The 15,063-nt window shown below is 43.2% G+C and overlaps 1 protein-coding gene across 3 annotated transcripts in view; it reads left to right on the top strand.

Annotated features, from left to right (window-relative positions):
* Positions 1 to 15,063, top strand: part of ACTMAP (actin maturation protease) — a 294,690-nt gene that overhangs the window by 265,306 nt on the left and 14,321 nt on the right. For 2 of the 3 annotated variants that reach the window (XM_086938012.1, XM_086938013.1), the window contains one exon: positions 5,471 to 6,337. In XM_086938012.1, coding sequence (XP_086794138.1) covers positions 5,471 to 5,790 — 320 coding nt within the window. In that variant the 3' untranslated portion in view covers positions 5,791 to 6,337. Of the gene's footprint in view, positions 1 to 5,470; positions 6,338 to 15,063 lie in introns of those variants that run through there. The other variant, XM_086938014.1, reaches the window with a different exon arrangement.

Here is a 15,063-nt window from a genome sequence, read left to right on the forward strand (position 1 = left end):
TCCCTGGTGTCAGGACACTCCCCAGACCCTGTCACATGAAAACCCAGAAAGTCCATAAACAACCAGACAGGGGCACACTGGATGGTGTAAGACAAGAAATCAGCCACGTCTAAAAGAGTGTTTTTTAAATACACAATTTAAACACCATCTTCACAAAAAGATGTGTTATTAAATTCTGAGTTCAGGCACACTAAACTCCATCCCTCCATCTTATGCCTATGGGAAGATATGCTTGAAACATGTGACAACATTTCCCATCCCGTCCTATGGGCAAGATGGCCTTGCAACAGTGAAAAAACGAATTTGTCAGTATTTCACTGTCAGGACAAGTGGGTGCACTTGTTAGAACAACAAGGCAGTTAAACTGCACACAGGTGTGTGTGTGTGTGTCTGTCTGTGTCCCACTCCAGTCATTAGCTCTATTGCGCTCCCACGTCATCTTGCCTGATAACGTGCACATTTCACAGAAAATAAGTATGCTGCAGTGCCACGAAAAGGTAGGCCAGTTCTTTAGAGTTCCATTTCTTTATTTTTTTATAGTCACTTTTCATTTCATTCCTTTCTTCCTACTTTGTAGGGTTTTTGGGCAGGTCAGGATGGAGACAGTGCAACTGGTAACACCCTTGCCTCTTCAGTTACTGTGCCCCTCATAATATGTACACACTGCTTCCAAATTAGGCAGACATATTATGCACAATACTATTCCAAGATGGATGCCATGATGTTTACGGAGTGGTCACCTTGGAGTGGTATTGTGCATAGTGAATCTATGTTTTACAGTTTCATAATTGCTTCTAAACTTGTCAGTCATGTTGGAACTTTAAAACAATGAAACATTATGTACAATTCTGTTGCACAGCCCACTTAAATATTTCACTTTATTTATCCCTTCCATATTTCCGCAGTGACATATTTTCTTTCTTCTACTTTTATTCTTTATTTTTGCATTTGTCAGTGGGCAGATGAACAGATGCATAAGTGCAAGAATGATTGACAGAGTGCATCTATGAAGATGATGCAGTTTCATTTCCAGGCCAGGCCTATTGGCATTATCAGCTACTGCTTTTGTGTTGTGCTATTTGAAAACAGAATTATATATTCCTGCATATTACAGTATTATTGTATACGTTGGTAGCAATATATTTTATAAACAAATATCCGTGTTGTAGTACCGTTATCCTCAAATATGCTTTCTAATTTCATGGTTCTAAGAAGTCCAGCTGGCATGTTATTCATGGTTGTACATGTGCACATTTCTTCACAGGATAAAGTGACCCTTTTCTAGCACTAAACGCAAGTTAGACTTTGGGCTTCCCGAAGTGTTGTGTTTTATTTTTTAACAGCCAATGGGACTACATGCCTAATTACTAATCTGGGTCTGTTGGTTTGTGTATTCTAGCTGGTAAACTTCAGACCTAGTATATGCATCTCCCCTCAGATAAACACCGCCATCTTCCTTTTATACATCTCCTGTCAAGTATGCACATGCTGTCGGCTAAACACCAGAGTCTGACGTACTGCCAAGCCTAATGTGTGCCAATTTTCACCAGTCTTTAGTTTTTAATCTGTAGCAATTTACATTTTGGGGCTTGCAATTTTGTTTTTCCTTTTGTAAGAATAGGCCTGCAAGTCTGAGCAAGCAAAGTGCCTTTGGTTAAAAAGCCAGGACTGGTTGAAGAAGTTACGCCTGACATGAGGCACCTTGGCAGCTTTGCTGAGGTATGTGTCCTGTCAGACAAACACTTGACTGCTTTCTGCTTCTTGTGAAACTCTTGGGCGGATTCCATTTAGTCACCCCAAACCCTGCGGCTGAGAAGTTTAAGGGCTAGTCCAGCCTGTTTTTTCTTTCAATGTATGGAATGTTTTTGTTCTTTCGTGTTTTGTTATATTGGTTATTTTTAGGTTCAGTGGTTATCAGTGAGGGTGGGAAAATCCTTTTTGCGGCATCAATGTGTTTTTCACCATTTTTTTTTACTCTGTCGTTAGCAAGCCCTCAGCTCACATAGCCCACTGTTTATGTTTTTTACACAGTGTCCATGTTTAAGATAAAAAAAAGCTGCTCCATGAGTGAGTGATATTAAGCTACCAATATTTGGAGGGCAATGGCTCCTCTTAATCGTAAACCCTATATAAAGTAATGAAGTGAGTACATCTCTTTGTCATGAGGTCATTTGTTTCCTGTCCTTCATTTTCCTTTAATAAAATCATTTGAATATATCTTACTTAGTGTGTTAATCGTTGCTGCTGAAACTCTTTATTGCATGCAGGTCTGGCTGTTTAGATGGGGGGCTATCTAGATTGAAAAACTTTTATGATTTGAAAATGTGTTTGTATACACAACAACTAAAAGGAAACAATATGTATATCGATGAGAAACTATGAGAGGTTTTGAAACAACTGCCAAATTATGCAGCATATTTACTAAGAAGTGCCGGAGTGCGGACTTAGCCTTCCTGGCATAACGCTGCACTACGTCACTTCTGAAACACAGGGTTGCAACATATTTACAACAATATGGTGCTGGCCCGCGTTTCCTCCTGCTCTGGAGCTAAATTTAGCAGCCAAGCGCCGACGCAGATACCCTTGCACTATGGTGCAAGGGTGTCTGCATTGAGGGGAAGATTGTTTATGTGCAGGAAGGTCTCCCTTCCTGCCCCACAACAATCTTTAAATGGCGTTTTGTAACTTCTGTGAGCTGCTTCATGCAGCACACATATAAATTGAAAAACGTCATTTTTTAAATGATTGTTTATGTGCAAGAAGAGACACCCTCATGTCCATAAACACTCAATGGTGTTTTGCTGTTTCCAAGTGTGCTGCACAACAAAGCACACATGGTAACAGCAAAAACGAGGAGAAATTAAAAATGTCTCCTTGCTTCGCCAGGTTAAGACCAGGTTTTCTCTGGTCTTAATTTTGGCACTGCCTCCTATTTACGCTTCCCTTTTAAAAAGGGGCAGCGTCAAAATCAATGGGTGTTGCAGTAGAACGTCCACCACGACACCCATTGCCCTTTCACGCTACAGCGTCAAAGGGTGCCTTAGTTACAAGGCAGCGTTTAGCCACGTTAACGCTGCCTTGTGAATATGCCGAAACCCATATCGCCACTACAACGTCCTGAAAAATGAGGTTGTGGTGGAAATAGGGGCTTGTAAATATGCCTCGATGAGTCATAGGCAAAGCTAATAGGTTTGATGATTATGGCATGCAGTGGTTATCTTTGCCAGGACTAGAATCAGAAAGATGGATGCTACAGAAAAATAAGGAACACTTTTTTCAGTTACATACATTTTAGGTACAGACTCGAGAGATTTTAGTCGTCACGCCAGCCTCATGTAGTAAAACAAATCATATATGCCGATGAGAGTAGTCTGTTCTCCTTCTTCGCGGGTTTCATTGGGACTGGAGGTGGCTCGGAGAATTGTTCCATATATATATATATATATATATATATATATATATATATAATATGTAGCGGAGCTTTCATTTAGCCATTTTCATTCATCTATCTCTTAAAGTGTCATTCATATTTTCATCCACCCACCACAGAATACACTGTGGGTCATTCCACTTCAGCCATTGGCTGTCGCTCTTGCACTATGAGTGATCGCATTTCCCCTATAACATGTGCACATCACCTAATACGTGGTGCATTAAATTGCTATGGGTGATGGGCCAATCTCTTTTATGCAGTATTTTCTAAGCATACTTTTTTTCTTTTTGTCACTTGTTAACTTTAAAGATGATTGCTTACACTTTCAAAAAGTACATTTTAAAGATATCCAAGGTTGGCAAGAACACATTTTTAGGGGCATTGCCAATGCTTGTTGTCAGATGATTTTTTTCCGTGCTTCCTCCAAAGTGCTACCGGGCTTTTAGCTTACTGTAAAATAATGCCTCATGCATTATAATGGATGTGGAATGACACATCCAAACAATCAATACAAAAATGGTCAGTCTGATTGTCCTGTGGATTGGGCAAGGATGTGATTGACAGTGACTAAAATGAACAGCTGGAGGTTCCAGGCAGAAAAGGTCAATGGCTGAAGGAGGCTAGCCCAAATTCCCTAAAGTATAGATTTCTATATGCTTGCCACACACGGCCCTTGCACAATACAATTCAAACCAAAAGATGACGAGCTGATCCACTCGCACCTGTCACTTGTGCTAGTCTGGTTCCACAGCAAGCTTACCTTGGCAAATGTATTACTAATACTATAGTGGTAAAGGCAAGTGAAGAGGAGACCATTAAATAAGGGCAAAGGCTCTGCATATATTTTTATATTAAGTGTAAACTATGACCAGAGCTACTGGAATTGTGCAATACTGCAGCTTTTTCACATAATTATGGATTGGCTGCATTCGCCACATAATCCATCACCTGCTACATAATCTGTAGATTTTAACCCCAAAAATTGTTTCTAGCTCAAACCCATTAACATTTACTAAAAATTTAGCAAAATGTTCGCGCACGGTGGAAGGCCCTTAGCAAAGGTTAACTGGTCGTCTCTTGGTTGGTTATTTCCATATTTGGTTGTTAAGCTGATAATAATGATGTGAAATGTTTTCCCAGACTACATTACCATGTGTAAAACTTACAAAGTAATACCATTAAAAAAGTGCCACATTATGCCACATAATTTGCCTTTCCTTGCCACATAATTTAGTCAGCAATGCTGCATAATTTGAAGCTTTCCTGCAGCATATTCCAGTGGCCCCGACTATGATATGACACCCGAAATTCCCAGTCAGCTTCTCTTGACCTTTCTTTCTTAGCAATATATCTGACCTCATATTCCCGGAGGCCTTTGTCGTCAAAGGCTATCACACTTACACCCATGCCTTCGTACCTGGCATTAATAGATTTGTTCTATTGATGACTGACAGTTCCTGAATCCGCTGTAAACCAGCAGCAGATGCTGAACAAGACTGTGACACCATCCATAAAACCACATCACTTTGCCAAGCAGTTTCTTTTGTTTTAGCGCCTCCTTCTTACAGTTACAACTGAAACATTTTGACTAGTTTGTCTGTTGGTAAAGTGTCACTGTGACAGCTACTACACACTAAAGTCCACAGCCGAAATCTTGGATAAGAGTGGTGGAAGTGATTTCCAGGAGTAAAGGTTTGTACTGTAATCTGCGATCGCATTACTAAAGGCTTACCTGTCGCTTGTCGAGCACAGGTGAGTAGTTATTGCTTCTTGAGTGCATTGATAGGAGAAGGGTGTTGGCCAAAGTGATATTTGCTAGTGTTGTTTATTTTGTGTCGTCTGTAAGGCCCAGAAAGTGTGTTCTCATGACAAGTCTCGGTGGCGTGCAGGTGCATCTTTCGAATGTAGTTTTTAGCAAAGTAATGCGCGGAGGGCTCAGGGGCATCTTATGCAACCAGTCACTGTTGTGGACAAAAGCCAGGCCTTTGTTTTCAAGCAACATCTAATTAGGTTTCCCTCTCTCTCTGTCGCCTGCAGGTGTAGTGCTTGGTTTTCCGCGCAGTTCCGCTAGCAAAGGCTTCCATGAAGATCCAGACGTGCCCGGACTCTTCCACCCTTGTCCAGACTCGCCATGTCCGCCTAACCCGGAAGTGGAAGATGTGTTCTTATTGGCCAAGCAGGGGAAGAGCCAGCGGTCCCAGCTTTGGAGCTACAAGCAGGTGTGTGAGAGTAACCTGCAGCTGCTCGAGCTGGACCCGAAGCGAGCTAGTGACGGGAAGACGTACGTTTTACCCGAAGGGGGCGTGAAAGCAGGGCTATGTGGAAAAACTGTCCTTTTATACCCAGGTCTGGTCTAGAGCAACAAACATGGGTTGAGGTGAGGCAAAACAATCAGGGCTATGCGGACAAAAAATTTACACTCACAACTAATGCGGGCTGTCGTTGAGTCAGGGGAGCTGATTAATCTGAAGAAAATTGGTCATTTGACACCCAGGCTAGCACGGGGCATGTAACGGCAAATAGAATGTGTGGATTTGGGACTGTGCGGAAACTTACCCACTCTGCTCTTGCTTAGGTCATCCCATTGAAGATGGAGGGCCTAAAACTAGCCCCATGGGCAAGGGTGCAAAAGCACAGCTGTGATGAAACATTATCAGACACGATTGACCAAAGTTCATACTACAGTACCCAGCTGGGATAGCGCGACGCATAGTGCACAGAACAGCCTTCTTTCACACTACTGAATTTGGGCATCTCACCAAGGGAGCAAACTGAAAATTTGGCCGTGAATGAAACTACCAGGTTAACGTTCGCCTGGCTTAAAGTGCCTACCATGGTGTGAGAACCATGAATTTTTAACTGTCCATTAAAACCGGATGCGTTTTTGTGATTATTGTACAGGAATTAAGTACGTTGTCATCTATGGATTTTGGGATGGATTTTTTTTGTTTGGTACATTATTACCATGCATCAGATCTGAGGGGCGAAAGACAGGAACTTCGCGCATTCATCTTTCCACAAAACATTGTTTTTACATGTCGGTTCAAGTTGAGCCAGCAGGCCGTATACCCACAATCTACCCACTCCACCCTACCCCAATCTACCCCTCCACTCTTGTCTACTCCATTCCAGCCCACCCCCAATCTACCTACCACTCCACCCAATCACCCCACTCAACTCCACTACAATCTAGCCCACTCCACTATACCCTAATTATTCTACCTTAATCCTATCTACCCTAATCTAACCCACTCTACTTTACCCCAATCTACACTACTCCACTCCAATCTCCACCAATCTCCCCAGCTCCCATCTACCCCACTCAACCCTAATCTACTCAACTGAAATCCACCCCACTCAACCCCAGTCTACCACAATCTGTAGCTCTACCCCAATCACTCTACCTCACCCCACTGCAATCTACTCCAACCTACAGACACCATCCCGACTTAATCTACCCAATCCCAATCTACCCCACTCCAATTTAACCCAATCTACCTCACTCCAGTCTGTCCCAATCTATCCCATTCCAATCTACTACACTCCTAATAACTACAGACCGATTTCACATGTCCCTCTCCCTGCAAAGTTGTTAGAAAAAAATCATGAATGAACAGATAACTCAATATCTTCATTCTAACAACTTTTGGGATGAAACACAGTTTGGCTTCAGGGCAGAACATAGTACAGAATCGGGTCTGGTGAAAGCCACAGATGAAATCAGAACAATCCTAGATGGAGGAGGAAGAGCCACCCTGATTTTGCTCGACCTGTCGGCAGCTTTCGACCCAGTCGATCATTATCTCTTACTAAAGCGTCTGGATTCCATTGGTATCTCTGATAAAGCATTAACATTATTTTCTTCCTTTATGTCCAGCAGAATACAATCTGTAGCCCTGGGCAGTTACGAGTCCCCCCACTTTGTTCTCCCATGTGAAGTACAACAGGGCTCATCCTTAAGCCCTACTCTTTTTAGTATTTATGTTTCTGAGTTGGCAACTCTGATTAGATCCTTCGGACTGGCTTTGAGGTCTTATGCAGACGATACACAAATTGTCTTGTCTGTGTCAAATTTTTTTTTACCAATGATGCAAAATTTAAAGGACTGCATGCGAGCTGTCAGCTCTTGGATGAGCTTTCACTGCCTTAGATTGAACTCAGATAAAACTGAATAAGTCATCTTTGGCAATTTTTTGCCAAATTGGTCACAGAGCTGGTGGCCCGCTGAATTAGGGACGGCATCAGTTCCAGCTGCCAAAGCAAAGAACCTTGGCATGATCATTGATAATAAATTGAACTTTGAGGCATAAGTAAATGCCGTTTCCTCATCCAGTTTCTTCTTGCTTAAAATAGTCAAGAAAATACTACCTTTTATTCCCATAGATAGCAGGAAAATGGTAATCACCTCACTGATTCTTGCTAAACTAGACTATTGGAATGGTCTCTATCTTGAAGTGACCGGGAAACAACTCAATAAGTTACAAATGATTCAGAATGCGGCTGCCAGACTTCTGCTTGGAATTCCTAAGCATCATTCAGTTCGAAAACACTTGCAAAAGCTGCACTGGCTTCCTGTTATGAGCCGCATTATCTTTAAGGTCCTGCGCACTACCTACAAAGCACTCCACAACTCTGGTCCTAAGTCTCTGAGACGCCTATTATGTGGGTATGTCCCTAAAAGGCACCTGCACTTAAAAGGAGCAAGATTGCTTGTAACTCCGAGATTTTCTAAAGCTAGTTGGGGTGACAGAAGTTTTAGGGTGGCTGCCCCTAAACTTTGGAATGAACTTCCTTTTTCCATTAGAGCACTTCCAACTTTGTTTGCTTTCAGGAAGGCCTTGAAAACTTGTTTGTTTAGTAAAAAGTGACCTGTGCCTTGTATAAACTTGCAACTTCAGTCCTCAATGCCAAAACACCTTTGGGTATTCGTGCACTTAATAAATATATTAACATAGCATAACTTTTTTTTTTTTGTTGCAGAGTTTTATATAGCGCGAACTAGACCCGAAGATATTAGAGCGCTTTACATGAGCACCAGTTACGTTACAGACGAACACATTTATTTTTGTTAGGCACGGTGAGATTAAGTGATCTGCCCACAATCACAGAATTTTGAGCGTCCCTGCCAAGACTAACCCTGTTCCACAGCTTCGAGGTCAACCGCCCTAGCCGTTTGGCCACATTCTCTCCCCCAATCTACCACGCCACTACAATCATCCCCACTCAAATATATCCCACACTAATGTGCCCCACTGGACTACAATACAGTTTACTCCTCTCTACCACAAGACACCCAGTCCACTGTACCTAAATCTACCCAACTCTATCGCACCCCAATCTACCCCACTCCAGTCTATCCCAATCGACCCTACTTCAATCTATGACTGTACCCCAATATTTGCCACTTGTCTACTCCACTCTATCTGAATCTACTCAAACACAATCCACTCCCTCCACTCTACCCCAGTCAACTCCACTCTACCCCCAAGCTACCCCACCCCACAACCACCCTCTAGCCCACACTACTCCACGATACCCCAATCTACCCCACCCCCATTCTAGCCCACTCCACTTTACCCCAATCTACCACACTCATTCTACCTCACTGCACTCTACCCCACTTCACTCCACTACAATCTACCTCACTCCAATATATCAACAATGTGAACCAAAGACAATAGTGCAATATAGGCTCCTGCAGCTCCTGGTTGCGGAAGGGCTCCAACCATTCAGCCAGGACCCAGTGAGGCAAAGGCCTTTGTGTATACATGAGGTGGCCTTATTGGTGGCTAAATGCTAGTAGTTTGGCAGAGACAAAGCAGCAGGATTGTCGTAGGCCCCTCGCCTTGTTTTGCAAGGCATGGGTCTTCTAGTTTGTGTTACGCACCCATGGAAAAGGCTACTGCATGGTCCAGATGAATGTGCCCACTTTTGAAAGTCCCAGTATAATAAACAAATGGTCACAGTAGCAACATTGTTTGAAAACAAAAAGAAATAAAGAGCAGGATTCACACCACATTTCCCTTGTCCTTCCTCACACAATCACTCTGACCCTTCAAACCCCGTCCTTTACACCAGCACTAGAGCACCTTTCTCAATAAGTGATTTGATTGATTGAAGATGGGAGAGCAACTACGTTGCCAAACCAAAAGTGACTATTTGCTGAAAAATTAAATTGCATTCAGTGCAGATCAACCTACAGAGGTAGTGTGAATGCTGCTCTTTATTTCTTTTTGTTTTCAAAAAATGTTGCTACTGTGACCATTTTTTCATTATACTGTAACTTTAATGGGTAACCCCATTGACATATAACACTTTTGAAAGTCCAGCCTGCCTGAGAAGGTTAGTTCTGATTCAGCATCTATTCTACCATTGGTCTGTGTCCCAAAGTAAGTGTGCTAAATATTTATGTTTGAAGTGGTTCAAATTTAGTTAAGGCTGTTGCATGCTTGAGCTCCAAAGTAGCGCCAATAATTAGTTAGATTTCTCATGCTAGGATTTTTAGGTATCTTCAAGCCGTGGAGGACCACAGCGGCATGAGCCACTTGCTTCTCGAATCATTGATATGGACATGAAGTGGAAGCAGTAGATTTTTTTAGGTGTTCTTGCTCCTCCTAATAAGCCTGGCATCTAGAAGCCTGTGCCCACTATACACTTGGGGCCTCATTAATGGGGGTTTGACATAGGGCAGTGCAGCAAGTTACCTTGCTGTGCTGCCCTACATAATACTGAGTTTTATAGAGCGCAACAGCTACCTCCGTAGGAAGTGTCCCGGCGGACATCAAAGTGAAAGGGCAGGAATGTACCATATTTTTCTAATACGGTGCATTCCTGTACTTTTCCCCAGCGCTGGCATCATTTTATCAGCCTAGCGCCAACGCAGGCACCCTTGCACCATTTTGCAAGGGTGCTTGTGTTGTCGGCAGGATTGTTTTTGTGCAGGAAGGGGCTCCTCCCTGCACAAAACAATCCTGAGTTGTGTTTTCCTCTTTCTGGGTCCTACAAAATATCGCACATATAGAAAGTGGAATAAACAAGGAGAAAAAAAGTTATTTCTCCATGTTACGCGTCAACTCGGGAGGCACAAGGTTTGGCACTTCCCCAGGTTTGCATGCTCTTGTAAATCTGGGAAAGCGTCAGACTCCATGGGTGTTGCATGGGAACACCCATCGCAACGCCCATGGAATGCCTCCCGAGCGCAGAGTAAGGAAATGCAGTGCTTACGCTGCCTTGCCTTACACCATATCTATGAGGCCATTCAAACCCACACAAAGAGGTTTACCGTGGCCTCATACATATGATTTCAAGGTTTGTGCTGCCGGAGCATCATAAAAAGTGATGCTCCGGCAGCACAAGGGGCTCATAAATATGCTCCTTATAAGGTCCACTTGCCATATGAGGCAAGGGATGCTGGAGCGGCACGTCCCTGTGAGACACTCTTCAGCGTGCCATGGGTGGATGGAGCAATCCCAGCAGTTCCTGCTGTTTTGGGACCGTGGTGTTGGGGCAGGCGGGGTGTTTAAAAAATAAAATTGCGGTTACCTGGTCGCCGCCGCCTCTCTTCCGTTCTTACTTTGATCAGGCTCCCTAGCCAATCGCAAACGCCGCTGAAAGCAGCATTGTGATTGTTCTGAGTGTCGTGGCTCGGCGCTCAGAGAGGTATTAGGAGCCTGGGCATGTTCCCCACTCTGGCTGAAATGCAGCCTGAGTGGGAAACATGCAGAGTGCACGTGGCGGTTTGGTCAGTCCAAGAGGCCGCCCAAATTGTCATGTGCACTTAAGTGCACATACCACTCCTCCCTCTGCAGACAGCCCCGCCCCTTAATCAAAACTGTGCCAGTACTGTAAAAGAAAATGATAATAACGTCATATTATTATCATTTTATTTTTCAGGAGGGGCGATGCTCCTCCGCCTTAGCGGAAGCGCTACCACTGAGTCCCAATCCCATTCAGCTGCTTCCCAATGTACCACTCCACAGAGCAACATGGATTTACAAGCAGTTTGTTATCAAAGCTCCATCACCAGAGATCTGGGATAACAATTTCCTTCTGAAATATGACTCCTGCAGCCCATGAGCATGCTTACTCTTGGATTGCACTAATGAAGCAGCAGCTTTCATTCTGGTTTGGCTAGTCTGCATGAATGCCAGTGCACCACTGCATCTGTCAGACAGCAGTGCCCCTCTGATCCATAGCTCCAGGTCCCAAATGTTGCTAGGCACACAGTATGGGTAATCGGGTAGCCATGCCTGTAATAGACAGTCATCTGCCCTGTTATACATTTTGAACGGAACCATGGCATAGTTTGATGCACAATGAAAGGCAAGGAGTTATACACTGCATGGCAATGGTTCTTTCAGCAAGGAGCAAATACTGACTGACAGTGATGCTTTACATATTGGAGTAATGTGGAGACTGGCATGGCAATCGTGCCTTGCATCCACGGTATGAAGAACAGAGGCATGGCAGCAGTGCTTAATGTGAGCTGGAAATACTGTAGAAACAGTGTTTACATACTGAAGTCAATGTGTGCACTGACATGACATGCCAATGGTGCTTAATATACTGTGGTGAATTGTGTATTCTAACTTGGCAGTTTGTACTTCAAAAATGGGGAATAATGCACAAATAGGCACAGAAATAGTAATTTACCTATCGGACAGTGTTGAAACTGTAATTAAATCCAGCTTTAAATAGCTTGGGCAAAGGAGATCCCTTTACTGAATTGAATGCATCTTTTACAGAATGAGGCACTATTTGTACTGAAGGGAAATGTGGATTCTAGCATGGTAGAGTGTGTTCATTGTTGGGCACTGTGCGCCCACCCGCCTCCATAGTTGGGCACTGTTGATGCTGATGTGGTATTTTGTACTTTTCACATTTGCTTTACACATGTCAAGGACAAGATGTGAATAAAATATGTTATTCAGCTTCAGTTGAGGGGTAGTTGGCTATCAGTGAACCAGGGCCGACTGGGAACCAAAACCGGGCCTGGCAAAGTGCTCGGCCGTGTACTCTCAGCAGCAAGATGCTCCTGGTGGGGTGGCTAGGCTGTGAATCAAATGTTCTGTAGGAGTCAAACAACCAAGGGGCATATCAGCAAGGCGATGCGATAAAATTATCGCCGCTTTAGCGTCCGTTTTCAGACGAAAAGCGGCGATAATTTAATCGCCCTTTCAGCATGGACAAGCTAACGCGTGAATCCATGCCTTAGCGCCTGTTTCCTGAACGCCCAGCTTTGCATCTCTAATGAGATGCAAACTGGGCATTCCTCACCAAAATAACTGGAGAAATGTCGCTAACCGACATTTCTCCAATTATCAAGGTGTATGCTAACATGCAGAGCGATAAGAAAAGTAGCGCTAACCGCAGTTATCGCTACTTTTATTACGCCTGCTTTTATTCTGACTTAGCCATGTAATCCAATGGGAGGTGGATTACATGGTTAAATCCACCCTGCCCTATCAGCAAGGTATCGCCGATCGCAGTGCGATTATCGCTGAACTTCCAGTGATAATTGCACTGTTTTATGGCTATCGCATGGATTTCTATCGTTTGGGAGATAAGCGTTGCTGATAGCGATAGAATTGAGCGTTAGCCTGAGATAACTATCCTCGGGCTAAGAGCGCTGAGCGATAATTATCGCAGGCCCTTGCTGATATGCCCCCAAATGATTTAAGATGCTTTAATAAAAGGCCACAACCATTCTCTGTTAGAATGTTGAGCCAGCTCTTGGTTGCTATTAGTTCCTGGATTCCTAGTGGTTGTGGTGTAATATAAGTATTCTGGAGGAGTCAGGCAGTGTGGAAAGTGGCATCATGGCAGTATCTGTAACCTATCAGATAACTCTCTACTACCCAAAGCCTGAACCTGTAATATTGAGGCTGATAGAAAAGCATTACCAGGCAGAATATCTCAGGCTTATATGAGCATCAGCAGTCCACCCTGACAACGTGGCACACTGGCCCATACTCTTGAGTATTTCAACAGAATCCCTTGAAGGATGGTACATTGAACATCACGTGATCTGCATCCTGGAATGTTTGAGTAGCGCCCGAATAAACGGAATGCACCTCTCCAACCCTATGGTCCAAGGCCAGACATCTTGTCTTTTGGTCGTACACTTTAAACCAACTCTCTAGCACTCTCACCAGACCATCATATTGACAGCGAGTCTCTAACACCTCAACTTAAACCAGGCATCTTCTGCTTGTGGAACTACACGCCATCTGTGTCTCTCCAAGGTTTTCAGCACTTGGGAATCACCCTTCTTGCACCCCCTCACCCTAACCCTCCCAGCTCCTGGGCCTCCCAAAAGCAACACATACAGCAATAGTTTGTACAAAATAACCCGTATATATCGATCTGCAGCACATAAATGCATACCAGCACCTCCCATTTCAACAAATCCAATAAATATATCTCACGCACAATGTCACCTTAAACCATATTGCACAGCCCACCACAGTACTTGAACCCTTGAGATCTGTTCCTTCAAATCATATGGGGTATATATTCTTAGATGCACTATAAAAATGCCATGCTGAAAGACTTTGCACATCATTGTTTGTTAGAGGTTTTTAAACAAGTGTCAGGAATTTATTTCACTACCACCCAGGACACAATAAGCCAAAGTGTCCTAGAGACCTCTACTGTACAGACATATTCAGTGCCACCACTCACTGCAGCATCACCTCACTTTTTTGCGTGTAGGTCGAAATTTAAAAATGTAATGGCTTACTACTAATATATATGTCTTTCAAGACTAGTTTCTTTAAGAGGAAATGCAGCCATTTGCCTTGGATCATACGACTTGGTAAGCAGAGGATGTCCCGTTCGAAAGGAACATGTGTTGACTCAAGGCTTATTTTTCAGAAATGCCCTCTGGATGCCTCACTACATTGGTTGCCTTAAGGTGAACAGTCGTTTATCGATTATCTCCTGAACTTGAAACCCCTAAAACGGTTGTGCTTGAAGTTTGATAATGTATTTAATTTTCTAAATTAATTTAAATAAAAGATGCAAAATGTTAATTGTAGCCTGGTGTTTTTTTTTTTATCGTGAGCAAAACAATTTCTCCATAGTTGTCTCTATTTCATAGAGTAATTGCCGGCCTTGTTTTATTATTCTAAATGCAATCCCAGCAGCTTTGCTGCGTAAAAGCTGTTGCAAATTCATTCAGTAAGAGCTGTCAAATACACTCAAAATATGTCTTCTCAACATATTTATTAACACGTTTGTAATCTTTTTAAGTCTCTAACCGGTCACCAAGCACGGTCTCACTAATTTAATTCAATGTTAAAACCAAACACAAAGGTTTATGGCTCTTAGCATTAGATGTGATGAGCAAATTTGCATGGCAAGAACCTTGAAAGCCCCCATTCCAGTTTATAGCACACGAGCAGTGCTTAATTTGAGCCGGTGGTTGCAGATGAGGCCCACATGCATTAATTTTTGGGGACAGGCGCTTATTTTTCCTCAACAACTTTGACCAAGAACAAAAAAGGGAAAGACAGAAAAGGGGAAAAAAGAAATAAGACGAAGACTGAAAAACAGTGACAAAAGAAGAAAGCAGGTATGAAAACAAAACCTGCACGATTGAGATAAAGTAGAAAGGAGGGTCTTCTGGT

This window comes from Lissotriton vulgaris, chromosome 9 (assembly GCF_964263255.1).
Source record: "Lissotriton vulgaris chromosome 9, aLisVul1.2, whole genome shotgun sequence".
Lineage (NCBI taxonomy): Eukaryota > Metazoa > Chordata > Amphibia > Caudata > Salamandridae > Lissotriton > Lissotriton vulgaris.